This window comes from Haemaphysalis longicornis, unplaced genomic scaffold (assembly GCF_048455015.1).
Source record: "Haemaphysalis longicornis isolate Haplotype H1 unplaced genomic scaffold, Haemaphysalis longicornis Haplotype H1 scaffold_4, whole genome shotgun sequence".
NCBI classification, from domain to species: Eukaryota; Metazoa; Arthropoda; class Arachnida; order Ixodida; family Ixodidae; genus Haemaphysalis; species Haemaphysalis longicornis.
Window position 1 is genome coordinate 205,061,410 of NW_027526361.1, and position 19,542 is coordinate 205,080,951.

The 19,542-nt window shown below is 50.0% G+C and overlaps 1 protein-coding gene across 1 annotated transcript; it reads right to left on the reverse strand.

Annotated features, from left to right (window-relative positions):
- Positions 1-8,483: 8,483 nt before the first annotated feature.
- On the reverse strand, positions 8,484-19,164 carry LOC144180193 (endothelin-converting enzyme 1-like). The gene is made up of 3 exons (XM_077708579.1): positions 19,072-19,164; positions 14,688-16,373; positions 8,484-9,113 (listed from the first exon to the last, which is right to left on the reverse strand). The coding sequence occupies exons 1-3, from the start codon at positions 19,162-19,164 to the stop codon at positions 8,652-8,654; spliced, it is 2,241 nt and encodes a 746-aa protein (XP_077564705.1). The 3' UTR covers positions 8,484-8,651.
- Between the last annotated feature and the right edge of the window lie 378 nt (positions 19,165-19,542).

A 19,542-nucleotide genomic window follows, 5' to 3' on the forward strand; every position in this document is an offset into this window, starting at 1 on the left:
GGCCAGATATCAGTACAGCCATCCGTCGTGGGTATGACGCGATCGCGCCCCACGCTCAATTGAACTGCATTGTCCATGTAGATTATATAAAGTACGTAAGCCGGCATAAGAAATACCTGGAAAATAGTGACATTTTAGCGAAGCGAACGTTATTTCGGCGCCAGAAATTTCCCATCGGTTGTAGCGAATATTACCCGTGCGTCGAGGGCGTAAAGCGGCACAGCCCATGTTAAATAAGTCGCATAGCTGCAATCGTAGCGAAAATACATGCATTATCAGGTTCTATGAGTCGCTTTGCATCCGTAACATCAGCTATGCTTTCTTTTTATTGCGATAAGAAGCGCGCTAGTTGACGAAAAGCCATTTCGAGGAGCGTCCCAGCGTACACGGCTTTCGTGCCAACCATCGGCTGCGCGCGCCACAGTGCGGCGGAAGACGCGGCCACGCCCCCTTTTCGACTTACGCTCTCTCTGGGCGATTGGGACGGCCGGAGCAACGGCGCGCCGCCGGACGCCGATCGCGGAGGCCGTGGGTAGGGACGCTTAGTTCAGGCAGTGATCCGCTATGTGGCGCGTGCCGGCGGACATCTCGCCTTACGTCACTGCTCGCGAGTCGCGAACGCTGCACCCACTTCTACGACGGTGTCGGTCAGCTTGCCTGTTGGGCTTCAAGGGCCGTTTCGCTTACATCTTAGCCGCGACGGGGCGCTAGTTCTGTGGCGCACTGGGGAACTCGTTCAACGTGTCGCTCACTTCATACTTGCTGCATTTTTCCAAAGATAAAGACGGAGGTGGACTGAAATAGTGTAAGAACATACTGATTGTCGGGTAGACATATAGCTAACAGAAAAACGATATTTTCGGATGGGGCAGCCATAATTTACTGATATTTTTCTTTCTGGAGTATTTAGAGAAGAAAAAATTGCGTGCACGTTTTTTGTTCAGGCGCTCACTTCTACGGTTACTTTCCAATAATATCACGTGCTTGTAAACTTCAGAAAATTATAGGAAACAAAAGGATAAGCAGCTGGGATCCCGCCACGCTGTCCGGGCGCTTCTTCAGTACAGTCCTCAATTTTAGAAGTGCGTACCGATGCGGAGTGCGAACAGCGGGGTCAAAACAATACCTAAATGTGGAGGGGATAGAGGTGGGATGCCCCACTCAGAAAATTTCAGGGCCTGTGATCCGAGTAGATAAGCGCGCAAAGCCGGCATCAGCCTGCGGCAGCGCAAGGGATTTTGCTTCGTGACAAAGGAAGTTTTATCAGTGACAGACCAAGACAGACAGGCATGGTGAAAAACAAGAATAAGGTCCCTAAAATTACTAAGGTAGCGCCATCTTTAGATCTCGCCGCCTTTTGCCCTCGCCCGCGCTCCTCTCTTACTTCGTTTTTTGCCATTTTCTTTTTCGCCGGCGAACGCCGCGCGCCATTGGCCAAGGGAAAAGTCACGTGGTTTTGTTTTTTTTGCTCCGCCGCCGGGTCGCCTCGCCGATGCCTCGCCGGCTGGGACATTGCGCAACGCCGCCGCTGCGACGCCATTGCTGGCTTCCGAGCCACCGTCGCCACCGTGCTTCAGTACCGGAATTAGCTGCTCGCTTCGAAAAAATGTCGCACCGGTGTCGTTTTAGGTTGCTTCTCGGTGTCGATGTGTTGTGCCTTAGGCAGCGCGAATATCGTCAGGCAGGGCACAAGACTTCGTTATTCCGTCCGGGAAACGCGACGCAGAAAGGAGAAAAGTTTGGTTGCATAGATTTGAACGGGCATACTTAAGGCCGACGCTACCATCACTCTTTTGCGAGGTAAGTTTCTCAATGCTTGTTCTTGCTCTGTTAAATTCTGCGCGAGCTTGAGCGGTCACTTATGAAGAAATGCGTATTCCCTTCGCGACCGTCGTACACGCTTTGTTCTGAGTAGGCATTGCGCGCAGCGCCGAGTTCGTCCCGTCGTAAGCTTTGGTTTGGATAAGAGGCCGTGTATTTGTCATGTGCGCGCTTAACTTCCAGCATCAATATCAGCGGCGTAGCATGTTCAGTCAGTTGTCGTAAGGGTTTCGTGACGCGAGAATTGTTCACCTGAATTCATGCTTGTTTTGGCCGACGGCAGCTTGCGTCTGACCATGTATCGTGTGCGTTCCGAGTGCGTGTACGCTCTTTTTGGCGTGAAGTCATGTTTTGTGTGTTAGCTACCCGGGTGGTATTATAATCCCGTTGTTATGACATCGGAGTGATTTGCTGCGTAATATGGGCTTGGTCGGTGCGGCGCAAATTGAGGCTGTTGCGAGAAAAAAAAAATTGCGGCTAGGTAAAACAATTTAAGGTCAGCTAATATAGTGACCGCGCCGTTGACGTACGTTTGATGCGCAATTTCTGTTATCGCTTTATTAAATTCGCGCACGTTTGAATGAGCACTTCAAATGCATATTCGCACCGTAACGGCTGTACGCCCTTTCTTCCGTGTATGCACAGAGGAACGTTAATTACGACTTACGTTTGCATTACACGTGATGCCGTACATTTGCAGTGTGCGCGCTTACTTCATCTTAGTAGTCAATGGCGCAGCGTATCCAGTCATTGCGATTTGAACCAAAACACACTGGGCGACTATATTATTTTCAGCAGACGTATTTTTGTCCAGCAAAGCGCTTGCTAAACGGGTTTAGTGTAGCGAGTTGGGCGGACGCGGCACTGAGCAGATGCGCGAACACGAATTTGACCATGCTACGGTAGAACAGTCACTAACTCCCTTCTGCAATGCATTATTGCCTATATTTGCGGAGTGTTTGTGGCGCATCTCAAACTCGGTGGCGACATTTCTTTTCCCTTCTCAATAGGATTATTTCACGGATCAATTTGAGCAACAGATATTGAGAAGCTTGGCGTTAAAAAAACTAAACCCAAATGCCACTCCCAACATTTTTTCTCACGGGAAGCCACGTCAGCAGCACAAGCCACCTGCACGACGTCATTACGGACGTTTGTTCCAATAAAATATCTATTTGCTGGCACCAATTCATTTTTGTGATTTATTGTTTTCTCTTGATAATCATCGTGACATTGGTCCTCTTTCGAATTTCTTTCGGGTGTATCCCTGTGTTAGTGCAATGTACAAATCTGCCAAAATATATCCCAGCACAAAACAATTCTGTCCAGGCGCCTCCATTAATAACGGCTGTAAACGACCGCGCCCGGTGAAAAAACGTATTGCATGATTAATTAACTGCACTAACTAGTTACATAATTAGTACCTAGAGGGACTGTAATTTCAGTTTACCCGATCGATTGATCGCAGTCTTCTCTGGCGCGTATTCCCAGAATTACAAGTCTGCGTTTTTCACTAGGTTCGCACATGAACGTACGGCCGCGAGTGCAGTTTAGTGTATCCGGCTGCGAAGTCGGGGAAGCAGGGGCTTTTCACGTCGCTGTACGTGCACACACGCACAACAGCATGTGTATGTTTTTAGTCTACTCACAGCAGCCTATAACGACATGAAGGTGAAGGAAACATTTCTACAAAAACGGCAAAGCACTCTAAACTGCGCGTAATTAAGGTAGGCTGTAGGTCGTTAGTAAAAGCGGGCGCAGAGTGAACGCAGCTGAGGATACACAATTATCGCAAGAAAGGCGAGTGCAAGGACGCCAGCGCAGCGCTCGAACTACGGCATTTGCGAATGAAGCGCACTGTATACTGCCGCGAACCGTGCGCAAGACCTCTGTGCAGTGATTGCACGACCACAGTCACGCGAATGCAAGAACGGAACTACCGTAACAGAGCAGTTTGAAATGTCCACGCTCGATCCTTTCGCATTCACGAGCTATCCTGAGGTGTTACAGAATGCCGCACACGTAAACAAAAACCTCGCTGTGCGTATGCGCCAGCGGCATCCGCCTCGCAAATATCCCCTTGTAGACAAAAATATAAAACAAAACACTATCACTCAGTGCCTGTTGGTAAAACGGGGCTCTAGAAATCCTATAAATGCTACCAAAGAGCGATTTCGGCGGGAAAACAAGAGCAAACTGCAGCGAGCGCCCTGAAGCGTAGCAAGGGCGTCTGCTCTCAAGTGGCCAACAAATATGGCGGCCCCGCCGCGGAGTTAAAGGGACGGCGGCGCCGCGGGTGAGGGGAGAGAAAAAAGAGGAGGGCAGTGGAGAAGGAGGGAGCAGTTGGCGCTACCTTAGTTCTTTCAGGGACCTTAAACAAGAAGGCGTAGGAGCGCCGCCTCGGGAACGCTAAACAAACTTTCGACTATTTTGCATAGTTTCCGAGAAGCGGCGCTGGCTGGCGGACACGAAAGCACGCTGGAAGGCCACGGAGCGGGGAAGGGTGGGAGAGAGCAACAGGAGAGTGGCTGTTTGGCCATTTTTCGCTCACGCGTTAGGCAATGTTTATACAGGCTGCGTTGATTTGTTTAACTTGTGTTTGTGTTTGCATTGCATAGACGGGCGCAAATAAACATGGTTTTCTTCGTTTATGCAGCCGCTAATACTGTACTTCAGTTTCAAAGTCCGAAAGAAGAAGAAATACCCTGCGAAGTCTGCGGCGGCCACAACTGCAGCAGTAACGCGAAATGACGCAAACCCATCTTGCGATGTAAGTGGTTTATTTCCGGAGAGTTCGAACTAGTGTCGGTTTTGGTTTCACCGTGAAACACGCCCATAGTTTCCAACGATATCTGCGATCGTGCATTAGCCATACTTCAGGAGTCACCATGACCCCCTAGTCACATGTTTTTCACTTCAGAGACGGACCGGATAAACCGGATGGAATAAATAAATTCGGGGGTACACCAAGATTTTATTTTTCATGCATTCGCACCTGCGTTTGTGTAAAGGATGTTTTTTAGGAAGTACTTTAGTGCGATTCGCAACAAGTATGTGTCGGAATAAAGTTATTGTGGTTTATTTCCGGAGAGTTCGAACTAGTGTCGGTTTTGGTTTCACCGTGAAACACGCCCATAGTTTCCAACGATATCTGCGATCGTGCATTAGCCATACTTCAGGAGTCACCATGACCCCCTAGTCACATGTTTTTCACTTCAGAGACGGACCGGATAAACCGGATGGAATAAATAAATTCGGGGGTACACTGTGGACTCGAGCAGTGCAGTACAGGAGCTGGAGTTGGAGGTCAATGGGAGAGGCGTTTGTCCTGCAGTGGACCTGAGTGGGTTGTTTTTTATGATGACGATGATGATCGTTTCTAGCGAGCAAGTATTTCATATAATTGGCGTACAACGCTTCGCCGTAAGCTGCATACGACTGTGCGACGGGTACGCCTGTAGAAAATCTAAAGCAAATTAAAAGCGAAGTAATACACGTTATGAGGAAATGAAACCAACTGAATTCTTTATCGTAAACCGTAAAACCATTTCGCAGGGTGAAATAGCACACATTTCTGTTCGATAATACTGCCAGAAGAAACGTAGTAGCTGCTCATTAGATATTTGGGGGGGTGGCTAGGGTAAAAGCCTACTGCACGAACGTTATGCAACAATGCTCAGCTTATCAGCTCAAATTAGTGCAATCTAACAAGCAAACAGCAATGTTCGATGCGATTTTGGAAGCTCCTGTCTTGTCCTCTTGTGTCCGCCTATTTTTAGCGCTAAAACTATGTCGCGTATGACCGATATGACGGCGGTTGGCCTCAACATATGTACTTGTTATTTGTAAGCCTCGTTGCATGTTGCCGAAGCGTAATTTGATGAAGCACGAAGCGTTGGCATCCACTGTGCGGGTTCAAATCTAGGGGTAGAGGCCTTTTTTATTGGCCGAATGTGTTTTTTGACCGATTCGCCGACGACGCGGCGGATGCTACGGAGAAAAGACATGTAGGTGAGATCCGTAGGTGCGGGAGAGGCGACCCGCGGTTCACCATCTCCGATGAACCGGAGCACCGAAGTTCACCAACTGCGTCCACCTCGGCTCGGCCTTTCTTACTGCATGAAACGATAATTGCTAGCTTGAAGCGGCGCAAGGAGGTTTATGCGGCCCATTTCTGCAGTCAACATCGTGTGAATAGCGGATCATGACGATTTCTGAAGTATGACCAATGCGCGATTACAGACAACGTCAGAAACCATGGACGTATTTCACGGCGGAACCTAAACCGAAACTGCTTCGAACTCCCCCAAAACATACCACAAAACTACATTTTCACAATTGCACTGACATAAGCGCAATGGCGTATGCATGAAATCTAGAATGCTAAACAGCGTCCAATCGCATTGCAAGACAAGTTCGACACATAGGAAACGTCACGCGATGTGCTTGGACGATGCCCAAGACTTTAAACGTTATGTATATGCAGTTGATTGTATGTCAGTGTTATTTATTTAAAAAAAAAAACTTTACTACTATTGGCAACAAGCTCATGTATCGCAATGTAGTTGTCATTTATTTTTGGAGAGTTGTTCAAACCAGTTTCGGTTTCGGTTCCCCGCAGCAACATGCTTGGCGTCCAACGTTATCGCTGGTTGGATATCGTTGTCAGCTGCATGATAGGTTAGATAAGGCTGCCAGCCACGCTTAAAATCGTAACGTTCACAAGGTGTTCGCAGTGGCTGCACGCCCTCCGCACCATCGGAGACGCTCAACTGCGAGGCGCTTCCCTCAACTTCGGAGCTTGTCTTGCTCGTCTCTGTGTCGTAAGAGTCGCTCTCGGACGAGGCCGGCAATCGGCGGATTCGGCACTGTGTCTCTAAGCTGCCGGTGATATGTCAACACCACGCCAAAGAAAACTCGCCAGCGCGATAGTGTCTGTCTGCACGCAGTCTCCAAACTCGCTCATAATGCAATGATTGCAGCACGAAACGGTGAATGGAGTACATAAAACGTTACCTATACAAAAAGTAATAAACTGCCAGAAAAAAAAGTAGTTCTACCGGAGATTCGAACCTCCAGCTACGATGCACTGCATCTAGTGCTTCAGAGCACTCGTCCATGCCACATTTCTTTCTTTTCTGTATGAAAAACTTGCGGTTATTATTCAATACAAAAGTTAGCAGTCATCCAAGAAGGATAACACCGCAGCAGCTACAATAAGGCGGCCATCAAAACTTCAGCAAGCAGACACGCGCGTCCAACAGGTGCAGCCACTCTGATGGGTAACTTTCCGCCGCATAGATGCTCTGCACCAACTCAGCCAGCTCTAAAAAAACAGACTTCGTTGGGCGTGGGAGTTCCGCATGCCGCTCAGTCATGCGGCACTTCTACAAGCTATACAATCCCATCACAAAAATGATACCATAGGGCACTCCAGTAGTATCTCTAAAAGGCAAGAACCTCATTGTCCATGTCCCTTTTAACAGTTTGTCGCAAAACATCCCAAAAAACACCGCATCCCGCCACAAAACAATGCAACGATTAATGGTTTCTAGTTGATAGAAGCGGCAATTATCCGAGCAACAGATAGATGCATTCCTTTGTCGCACAAGCATGTTTTCACTAAGAGTTTTGATGTAAGCCGCTTAAAGGAAAAATTTTTCACGTATACGTTATCATTATTGAACAGCGTCACGGGTGGTCCGCATATGTTTGTGGTCATTCCTTTTGTTAAGGGTCCATATTCCGGCTTTCCGAAAAAAAAAAATCCATTCTCCGTCACATTTGAACTGCGCTATAACGGTGGCTTGGGCTATTTGGCGCATACTAACTGAATTCAAAACAGCGCAAAAATCCGCAAAATCCGCAGCGCAAAAATCCGAAAAATGTTTGTTGTGGGCGTTCATCAGTCGATACGACAGTGATAGCATATATCTCGTAAACAAGTACTTTCATCTCCGTGAACCTGTTGTTCAGAAATAGCCCGTTCCTGACCACGTGGAAAGGCCAATGCCGGGATTACATTTAAATTTAAACTATCATGTACTTTGGCGAAGTTATATACTCGCACCTGAAACGCAGACGTTCTCGCTATTAATTGGCTGAACTGGGTAGTGAATGTGATTGTAGAGTGCTCCGGACGTTCATATAAAAAATTCACGCATCTCCACGAAGTGAATGATGACGATTGGGCGAAGCACTGGGGATTATTCTTACCGTAAATCACCCGTGGCATTGCCCACTCGCGCATGTAAATGAGTGGCAACGCGTGTGTACAGTATATACAATTCCAATCCAATCCAATCCGATACAATTCAATTTAATCCAATTCAATCCAATGCTCCTCGCGCATGCGCAACACTGTGTATACGGACGCCAAGGTACAAGCCACGGACAAAGCGAGGTCCTAAGGTGCTTTGCCCCTTATACAAAAGAGCCTGAATATCCACCGAGATGAAAGATCCACCGAGTCGGAAGGTCCAATCGAGCCTGAATGTACAACGAGATGAAAGGTCCACTGTTGGACCTTTCGTCTCGTTGGATCTTTCGTCTCGTTAGACCTTTAGACGCTGAATCGACAAGGTGCTGGTCACGCAACACTGCTTATTAAGTGAACAGAACAGGAGACGTGGTTCGCGGCAATATATTTTAATGCTATTCCAGAGGGGACCGCAGCTAGAGTTCACACGTCCCCTAACTATGACGAAAACAAGTGAGCAAAAAAGTGATGCTCAATAGAATACACATGCAGGTAAAATGCAAAAAAAAAGCGCCTTAAATTGACAAATAAATGTCTCAGGAACTCAAAGAACCGCCATAAAAGTGCGCCGCTAGTAAAATACGCTGCACTTGAGCCGCGGGTTCATGGGTGCCCCGCTGGCACAGCGGAAGGCGACCGGGAAGTGTCGGCTGTGCCTGAGCGGCTCGTTGCAGGCCAGCTCGGCCGGCCCGGCACCCTGGTCGCCCGTGCAGAGCGGGTAGCACGAGGCCACGAAGAAGAGCTGGTCCTCGGAGAAGGACTCGAGGCCCCGGACGCGCGAGTGCTTGCCCCGGCGCCGCAGCGGCGACCGGAAGGCCTCCCACACGAAGGACAGCGCCACGGCCCGCTCGAAGGCAGCCCGCTTGGCCGGGTCCCCGCGCAGTCCTCGCAGCGGGCCGCTCTCGTAGCAGCGGGTCCGCTGCTCCATCAGCGACCGGAAGCGACTGCGCTCCGGAAGCCGCTCTTCGAAGAACTGGAAGGTGGCCGCCGCCAGCAGGGAGCCCAGGGCGCCGTACTTGACGCTGTCCACCACCTGCGCTTTGCAGCGAAGCTGTTATGGCCCCTCGTTGTGGGGGTCCCCGTAGAGGAGGTGGAAGCTGGGAGAACGAACGCGACACCGCCGCTCATGTGCTCAGGAGAGCAAGAAGAAAGAAGTTTTAAAAAAACAGGAAATAACACTATACTGCAGCTCGCTGATGCGACGCTTTCCGTTCCGGGAGGAGACCCCGTGAACATTGAAACGACGACTTCAAAGGCCAAGTTACCAACACGCGCATAGCTAGCTGCTCGTCACATGGACGCCCGTGGCGGAGTTGCGAGTACTGCGGGACGCGTTTCCAGACGCGATGAATGTCCGCACCACAGCCAAGAACTTGCGCAGTGTCAATTTTCAATAGCGGTATCTTGGTTCCTCGGTTTCTTCAGAAAACTTCATTTACTTCCAATTCACCAATATTCAGCAATGTAATTCAGCAACCATGTAAAAGTGCACCCTCCTAAGAACCAACTATTACCATAAGCGACTGCATCTCTTTCGTTATATACTGTAGTGTATTTAAAAATGTACAGTCGATCTCAAAATTTTGTGTGCCACGGCTACCGTGCCGCACAAGGCGCGCGGCCCCAACACGGGCGCTGCGGTTGACGCTGTCGGCTGGTTGCGCGAGGGGAACCTTCGCTCTTGCTTTCGTTTTGTGGGTGGTACGATAAGTGCAGCGCGCGTTTGGTTTCACTTCAGCGTAGGCATTTCGCGCCGCACTAACTGCGCCAGTATACGAAAGCAAGAGCGAAAGTTCCCTACGTAAAGTTTAGCCGCGCAACCAGCCGGCAGCGAAAACAGCAGCGCTCCTGTTGGGGCCGCGCACCTGGTCCTGCACGGTACGTGGCCAACAAAAGTCACTTTCGGGGAAATGCACACGCAATAAACATCACACACGTCATTTTTTAAATGCAGAGCATTTCTTAGCCTCGCCTCTTCCTGCGTCGGACGGCGTCAACAGCTCCGCGTCCGCAGCAGGTGCGCCTCTCCTCCTTCCCTCCTCTCTCTCAACAGCAGCTGGCGCGCGCATGCGTCGTAGACAGCCCGTTCGCTCCGTCGCGGTCTCGGCGTAACAGGTGCGTGATAGCAGCGCGGTGGGGCGTGGAAGGGCGCGCGCTGCTTGTGCATGCGCGCTCTCCCCCCCCCCCCCCCCCCCCCGTACTGCTCTCCCTCTACTGCGCCGGCTGCAAATATAAAGCGGCTAGCGGTCGCTCGTGCTTCAGTCACTGCGTTGCTTCTTCCTTCCTTGGTTGACGCTCGCTCCACTCTAACGCGACTTTACGCGGCTTTAACGACCCCCAATGCTCTGCATTTACTCGTGTTTCCCTCGCGGGAAGGCGCGGGAATTTTTTCTACACTATATGTGATGTGGATCGGAAAAGTCAGCTGCTTCCACCCAAACCGTGAGATCATCGGCGTATATAGCAAATCGAGCGGCAGAGTCTTGTTCAAGCCTATAGGCAACGCGGGCCATGGCTGGGTTGGAAAGCACGGGACCGACGATAGAGCCCTGGGGAACGCCCCTACCTTAGTAGTAGGTCCTGGGGCTCCACCCCGGGTACGTGCTGCTGAGACGGATGGCACTGGTCTCAAGGAAATTACGTAGCCAGTCTTGGGCCCTCTGACTAGGTAATGCCTGGGATAACTCCTCGAGAAAAGCAGCTTCACGCTATCTAATGCTTTTCGCATATCAATTGAAGGGGTGTAGTCAGGGTTACCCGCCCGATAGGTGCGCTTGAAGACTCGCCGTAGCAGCCAAAGACAGTCATGGGTGTTCATGGAATAATAATAATTATTATTATTCTGCCCAGCATTGCTATGGTGGTGTTGACGATTGTGCAGTCCCGCGATATGCTTTCAAGCGTGGTGATTATGTTGGGCTCTATCACTTTTATTCATCTGCTGAATGGTCTAGTGTTTTTGATGTCAATGATGTTGACGAACAGGTTCGACGTTTTACCGAAATTGTCAGGAGTGGCATGGAAAAGTACATCCCTTTTTATAAGCCTGTTCATTCCAAATTTCCCCACTGGTTCTCTAAAGAACTTCGAAGTTCGCTTAAACTTAAGGACAGTGCCCACAAAAAGGCCAAGCGGTCTGGGCTTGACAAGTGGAAAGCGGATTTTAGTCGGTATCGCTCACTTTGTAAAAGCCTCTACCGGCGTGACCACCAGCTCTATATAGAGTCGTTAGAGGCTTCTGCGTCTCAGAAACCGGCTGACTTCTGGAGGTATGTACGCGGCCGTTCTAAGGCGTCTAAAGAACACATTAGTCTGATTAATTCCGATGGGGAACAGGTTGAGGATGTCGCCACGAGCTTTGCTCAGTACTTTCATTCTGTCTTTCAACTGCCAGATGGTCCCGACGAACGCCTATCGTTTAATAATATGTCTAATTTTAGTACACTTATGTTCGATGAAAAACTTGTCAATGATAGCCTTAAACGGATGAAACCGTCATTTTCCTGTGGTGCAGACGGAATTCCAGCAGCCCTCATGAAGGCTTACGGCAACATTTTTGTGCCTGTCTTAACTTCCATTTATAATAACTGTTTGCTTTTCGGCAAATTTCCTCGTGCATGGAAGATTGCTCGAATTTTTCCAATATTTAAGTCTGGTGATAAGTCAGCCGTTACCAACTATCGCCCAATCTCACTCCTTTGTGTCGCCTCAAAACTCTTTGAGTCAGCTCTGCACAACGTTCTTGCTGCATGCGTCAAGAACGTTCTGATACCAAATCAGCACGGCTTTTTCTCGGGTCGATCGACGGTTACAAATCTTGCAAGCTTCATGACTCAGGCTTCGGCTGCAGTTTGTGAAAACGGCCAGTTGGATGTAATTTATTTTGACCTCAGTAAGGCGTTTGATGTAGTGAACCATAAATTATTAATTAACAAGCTTACTATGTCCGGTGTTGATGTAAGTCTTGTTGCCTTGTTGTCCAACTATCTCCTTGACCGGTCCTTTTACGTAGATGTAAACTTCAAAAGGTCTAGTGTTTACACTGCAACGAGTGGTGTACCTCAGGGTTCTGTGCTGGGTCCACTATTGTTTTCTATCTTTATCAATGATGTGTCAACAGTGTTAACAAAATCTTCATTTCTTCTCTATGCTGATGATGTCAAACTATTTAGGCACATTAGCAGTTTTCAGGACTGCTGTGCCTTGCAGAGGGATGTGTCGGAATTATCGGTCTGGTGCAGCAAAAACTGTCTAATTTTAAATCCAGCTAAAACAAAGGTTGTCACGTACAGCCGGAAAACCCATCGTCTACTGTTTTCCTACAGTATAGCGGGAGCTCCTTTGCAAAGGGTTGAGGAGATTAGGGACCTCGGGGTTCTTTTCGACAGTACCCTCTCTTTTTCTTCTCATATTAGGCTCATCACCCGGCGAGCGCTCCGAAGTCTTGGAAATGTGTGTCGGATTACAAAGGAATTCTCTTCTCCAGATCCATTTCTAATGCTATACAATGCAATATGTATCCCCCAGTTAGAATATGCTTCTGTTGCCTGGAACGGCATCTCCAAATCTAGTAGTGAATTAATAGAACGTGTGCAGAAGAAGTTTTTATCCATATTTAAGCACCGTCATCACAATCACAGTCCGGGTCCTGATTCTGACTTACCCATAGTTCCTTCCATTCCTTCGTTGACCTGCAGACGTATGCGTGCAGACCTTACATTTCTTCACAAAATTGTTCATGGTGACCTTTCTTGCGCGGACCTGCTTAACTGTTTAGAGTTTAGTGTTCCACAGAGGCCCACCAGGTCGCATCGCCCTTTCTTGACCGCTGCGCGCAACTCCAATCATTCTCCTGTGCGCAGAATACAGAATTGCTACAACCGCTTCTCTGAACGCCTTGACATCTTTCAAAGCTCCTTTACAATTTACCGTACTGCTTTGTTGAACACAGTATGTTAAACATCTATGATATCTCTGTCGTTCGTTTTTCTTTTTTTTTATTGCTGAAGTTTCGTTTCTCTGTGGTTCTGTTTAACCAATATAGTTGCCTGTTTTTAAAACTGTTTACTTATCATGCTTGTCTTATCATTTGTCTCTATACTTTGTCATTGTTTTTGTCGTCTTACTGTTAAAATTTGTTCTCTGCTTGTTGTGTATTCATTACAATAAGCTGAGCCACAAAGGCATCTTCTTTTTCTTTTTTACCTGTACCCAGGCTCCGCCTGTGCTTTATTTCTGTAATTTTCGCTACTTCAATTTGTGTGTGTGTTGTCGCTTGTTTGTTTCTTTCAATATGTTTCTTGTATTTTGTTTTCATGTAACTACCCGTGCGCCAGCACTCAGGCCTCTGGCTGTTCCTGGGCACGTAAATAAACATGATTGATTGATTGATTGATTGATTGATTATTATTATTATTATTAGTAGTAGTAGTAGTAGTAGTAGTAGTAGTAGTAGTAGTAGTAGTAGTAGTAGTAGTAGTAGTAATAAATAAAACCGGATACATATGGTGACACGTAGTCGAGATGATGCTGAAGTCAACTATTTTTGAGGCGTTGTACGAGTTTACAAAGCATCGGGGTTAGGGAGATCGGTCTGAGATTAGAGATATTAGTAGAATCTTTTCGCTATCCAGGCACCGATCCCATCCCATTCTCCTTACCATCACCAGCGAGGCGCGCTGGGAGGCCGCCCTGCGTGACCCAAACCCCCAAATTCAAGAACACCTGGCCCAATTGGCCAAAGGCACCGGACCCCTGCCCAAAAGGGGCCCTGCTGACCGACGGTTGGCGGAGAAGACGTCGCCGGCCTAATCGCCTCAGCTGTGGCCAGATAAAGTTGTTCTGTCTGTCTGTCGGTTTTGATATCGGATGAATGAGCGTAAGTTTGATTTCTTCTGGAACTTCGCCCGTGACAACAGGGTCTAAGAGAGCGGTAATGGTGGAGTCATTCAGATTTCAGGGGTGTTGCGACGTGATGCCATCATGTCCCCGGGCGGAGCGTCGTTTGCCGTGGAAAAACAGTTCCTGACATTCGGCCGCAATAAAGGGCGGGTCAAGGTCTGCGGATGGGGCGGGGGGAGCTGGGATGGTGATTACTGGCAATGGCAGATGCTGATGGATGGAGGCGTGAGGGAAGAAAGTCGGGATGAGCTGACGCTCGACCGCCGCTGCTAAAATTCTTGTAACTTCTAGCCAAATGGCTGAATCGAGAAAGGGACAAAGAGAGACATACGTACACACAGATCTAAATTTTCGGGGTAGCCCAAGAAAGCCTATCGTGTTTAAAAAACTACAGCCTATTTTGTGATCCCCATAGGATGCTATGAGGTTGCTACTGCGTTCTTCTGACGCCGGAGCAAGATTCGCTGGGCTGATGTACAAGACTATTTATTGGAAGCGAGTAGCTGGCTGAGAAGGGACGCAACTGGAGTGGTTTGTCGGATATTCTCCGTTTCGTTCTTAGTATGACGGACGGGCGGACGCAATATCCCAGGACGGGACAAACACTTTAAAAGTAAGGCACTGTGAACAAACGTGCAACCTCCAACAAAAGCCTCGACAGGTTCGCTACCCAGACGGACCTCCAATGCGGCGCTGCGAAGCTCACCTTAATGTCGTACAGCGGCAGAAGCGTCACGTAGGGCGCCAAACCCAGCTCCTGCCCGTTGCCAGCCCTGCGGATCGCGTAGGCGTCGCTGCCGGCGATGGCCGACATGTAGAAGGCGCGGATCGCCTCCAACGCGGCAGGGTTCGAGCGCCGCAGCGCCTGTTGCACTTGCAGCCAGTTGCGAGCGAACGCTTCCGGCGCCAGGTCCGGCAGCTCGCCGAAGAACCGTTCCAGCCGCGCCTCGTCGTCGAGCAGGTCGAAGCGAGGGATCAGCGTGGCCTCCAGCTTCCGCAGGTCGATCGACGTCTCCCGGGGGTCCAGCTCCGGGTTGGCCTGGAGCATGCGCAGTAGGGCCGAGTACACGACGTTCATTATCTGGTGCAGCTCGAGCCGAGTGCGCTTGTTGAAGTCGGTGGCCGCGAACCGCTTGTACACCACCAGGCCCATGGTGGTCTCCACCAGCCGCAAGCAGTGCAGCGGTGACTCGTCGCGGGCCGTCTTGGTGTTGCCGTAGCTCAAGACCGCCAGGCCGTAGGACATGAATCGAGCCAGCGCCTGCACTATGGTCCAGCCGTAGTAGAAGTGCAGCTTTTCTTCGCCCATGGCAAGCAGAAGGTCATCCAAGGCCCGGAGGTGCTGCACGTCCCAAACGGTTATCTGCTGCGAGCAAGGCAGTGGCGACGACGCGTTGCTGGAGCGGAAGAAGCCACTGATCGCCATCCGCCTGAAGAGGCCCTCCCAACGCCGCGCCGAAATCGACGGCGTGATCGGGTCGAGTTTGACGACACTGTCGAAGACGACTTTAGCCGAAGGTCTACGGCCTGTCAGGTAGTGGAAGGCCACGTTCTCGACGCGGAGGAAGTGCTCGAAGTGCGACGGAGGGTCCATTGGAATGGCCGACGCGAACGCGACGTCTTTCGAAGACACATTACCCTCGTAGTTCAAGAAGATCTCGAAGAACGAGTCGTAGTACTTCTTGTACTTCTCGATGACTTCTAGCTCTCGGCGCCGCCGCTTCAGGTGCTCCAAGACATCTCCTTTCCAGATCTCTACGCGGCACTTTCCATGGTTGTAGCTGGACGTGAAGAAAATAAGCGTGAAGACGTTCAGGGCGACGGCCATGTTTACCATAGAGTCCAGGAGATCGGGCGCCTTGACGACTCGAGGCCAGTGGATTCCAGCTTTCAGCATGACTGTGCGGAACTCGTCGAACTGGCTCGCCCCTTCCTTCACGACAGCGAGGCAAGACTGGTAGAAGACGGCCGCTTTCTCGAAAGCTCTCTGCGATGTCTCCGGCGCTCTCGTTGTGCGGAGCGACCGTGCCACGACGCCGGTGAATAAGGACATGTGGTCGTGGAACACGGAACGCGACGAATTGACGTAGCCCTCGCAGACGAAGCGGTAGAAGTTGTGGCACGGGTTCACCGAGCCCGACGCACTGTGCGCTATCATTCGGGAGTACGAGGTGCAGGCAGTGGTTTCGCACAAGTCGACGATGCGGGCGGCGCGTCGAACGCGGTTCGCGATTGGCACGGCGACTGCGGAGATGAGCGAGGCCGCGACGGCGACCACGAAGAGTACGACCACGACGGTGGCCTTGGTGCCCAGCTTCGGGCGTTCGGGAGGCGGAGGAGGGCTCGGAATGGCCAGGTGTGGTTGAGAATGGTACAGCGTTCTTCTTGTACTCTGAAAGAAAAAAAAATGTGGTTGATCCCTCTTCCATAGGAACCGGTAAAACAGGAAAGTGAAATGTGCCTTCACAGGAGCAGTTGAATGTTTATTCTGCATCGATATAAACTTGCTCATCGCTGTTTATATTTTGTCGGTGTGGCACCGTTATACGCATCAACGGCAGACACTGGATTGCACGCGCCGGAGCGTCGCGTAAATCCGATTGAAAACTACAGGCTCTCGCACTCCGTCCGTGAGAACGAAACCAAACGGATTGTCAGCGAATCGTCTGGTAAAAACACGGTCCGCTGCAGCGAAAGGAGCAGCGGATCGTGCTAGGAGCGCGACATTCACAAGCCGGCGTCGATCTTACTCCGCGGTATACTTTGCCTTACAGGCTCCTCCGCAGGTTGCGCTGCGCGTCCCCCGTACACGTAGGCGCTAGCATCGAGGCGCCAACTGTCGGCGCTCATTAGTGTCATGATGCACTACTTCACTTCGCCACTCCTAGACGGCAGCGCCATCTGAAGGGAAGTATATAAGGCGCGTTTGTCTTCCGGATTACGAGTCCGTTCACAGCGCAGTCGGGAGCGCATTTCGTACCTCTCGTTGCGGCGAGCGAGTTCGTGGTTCAAATCCCGGCGCAGCCGAGTTAATCGAAGTTTTCCTGGCAATGTTATTTCCGTGACGGATATGATGTCAGTCAGTTCTTGGTGGACCCCGTCATAAAACACTTTTGTGTTAAAAAATGCCCCTTTAGGGAAAATTCAGGTGCCACCATCAAAAGCGCAGGTTTCTGGTAACCACTGAAATGTGCTCGCACAAGGGTATGTTGGGCTTGCCGCCATGTTATGCCCCTGCATTCAGCGATAGCAATGAAATGTTGTCAAACATTGGGCAAACTTTCTTTGCAAGCTTTTCACTGAAGGAGCTATAGCGTTACCCGAGACACTACGTTTATCAAATATTAAACGCCTAAACATTTCTAAGTGGACTCAACAAGAAAAAACCGTCTGTTCGTCTGTAAAGCTAGATGAGTCTCATTTTCGCTGCATACGAAAAATGCTATCGCTAAAAGGCACTAGGGGTTTTCATGGTTATAGTGCCCTGGAAAAATGTCTTTCCAGCCATGCAATATCGCATAGTTTAGTATCCCACAACAAAGAAAGTTTTGGCTATACCGTATATAGGCAAAGAATATTGGCCCTACTTTCATGACGAGAAGCTCTAGCGGCACTCCGTTTTGATCATAGATATATGTACGTATTTTTCTTACACCGAAACCGACATCGTCATCTACTGACCCACAGTATTTTAATTTTGAGGGTTTTACGCGCTGAGGTTGCACCTGGGCTAATACGGCTTGCATACGAACAACTTTGGACCACCTGGGGACCTTTGACGTGCACTGGAATCTCGGCACACGGGCGTTCCCGTTTCTCGCGTTCGTCATAAAATATGGCGCAGGTTTATTGCTTCGAAACCTATTAGTTTACTGGGACTACTTTGGCGCAGTAACACAAAGCAGTTACCTCCCCCCCGTACCTTTCTCTCTATTGCCACAGAAAGTTGAGCCCGAGTATAAGTGTTTGTGAAAGTTTGCCTTTGCTCCAGATTTGGCAGCAGCCCTCTAGTTATCTGTACTGGATGGTTGGAATGATCCTTTTGCTTGCGCTGATAGGCATGCCCAGCTGGCGTAAACCATCGATGGCGAGACAGAGACCACGCGCAGGGGAAGCAGCCGCTAAAACTCTCTCCTAGTCACGTGGTACCGCAGTGGCGAGGCTCCGAGCGAGCGGAGCGAAAAGAAAGTGCAGCTTGCGCGCCGGCGGTTGAAGGTCACTTGCGACGCGATGAATGACCTTGAAAGATGTAGCGCGCTCTGAAACAGCCACAATGGCCCGGATCAGAGGCGTAGCCAGCGGGGAGGGTGTATCGGTGTCAGAACACTCCCTGAAATTTTTTGAGCACTGCATTGCCCCTCGGCTCGTTCCTTTCTGCCTTTTTTCGCCCATGCTATTTACACACAGCATCGATATATTAACATGTAGAGACAAAAAATAAGAGTTTCGGACTACCTTTTCCCCCAACCCTGAAAAATATTCCCGGCTACGCCGCTGGCAGGGACCGAACCCGCATCCTTGGGCTCATCAGCCCGAAGCCACAGCCACTGCGTTACTCGGCTCGTAGTATTCACTGGTGCAAAGACGAACGCCGGCTTAGCTCTTCGGACGAAGGTTTTGCACGCTGCGTTCCACTGAAAACTTATCCTGGTGCAATGCGCGACGTATCAATTATTCTTTGAGATCCAACGGAGTCGTGACCTTTTTGCAGTCAGCGAGCCCGTCCAGGATGACTCCAGCATTGGAGTTTCCTCTCGGAACTTTCTCGTTAGTTGTGCAGCTCTTGCACATTCAGCATTTTCAGCTCTTGCACATGGGGACCACCAGCGGAAGTAAAAGGAAGCTTGATTTTATGCTCTGAAATTGAACCTATAACGCATGACAGTGGAATTTAGTTTCGGATGCGTCGAAAGGAGCAAAAACGAAAACTTCGAACGCTTCTTTCCAAGTCAATGCACAGCAATCTACGTATATTCGTCCTTCCCGTTAAAATTAACGCCTTTCGCCGATATTCGCTAGCCTAAAGTACTAAGCCTTGCAGAAGGGTATCTCGAAGAGAATCCTGAGCGTACAAAGCCTTTTTTACTCACGCCTGGTTCTTCGCGCTTGGTGGGGCTGCGCATCCGTTCGTGAGACGTGGATTGAGACTGGAGCGTCGAACGGGTCAGGCTTCGATCTGCCATTGCGTGCGCAGCGAGTGCAATGGCAGCCGGCGGCAGCGAGGATGGATCTTCTTCTACTCTCGCGAAAGAACGCGGTGCGTGCACGCGCGCATTTCATCGTTCTCTTCACTGCTTCCGCACCCTGCAGACAATTCAAATAGCAAGAGGTCGGCCGAAGCTTCCAGTGCTATGTATACAAGGACGGCAAAATGTAATGGGCAGCTTGAAGAAAAGACCATGTCTGTTGGTCTCCGATTGCGAATTACGCGCATTGAGCGTTAGTGCTACTGGTGAACACGCTGGCACCCGTTTTGCGGCCTGTATACGTTGGGGTGGCTTCAGGTGGCACCCTCCGGCTATAGTTACCAGCAAGCCTGGTTCCTGCTCTACAGACCCCCG

Bases quoted from the DNA above. Each gene is read 5' to 3' on its own strand.
- LOC144180193 (XM_077708579.1), bottom strand. From the start codon at position 19,164: ATGGCAGATCGAAGCCTGACCCGTTCGACGCTCCAGTCTCAATCCACG. The intron at 16,374-19,071 runs GTGAGTAAAAAA...TTTTTCTTTCAG, and splicing joins CCAAGCGCGAAGAACCAGGC to AGTACAAGAAGAACGCTGTA. The intron at 9,114-14,687 runs GTGAGCTTCGCA...TGCAAAGCGCAG, and splicing joins TGCCGCTGTACGACATTAAG to GTGGTGGACAGCGTCAAGTA.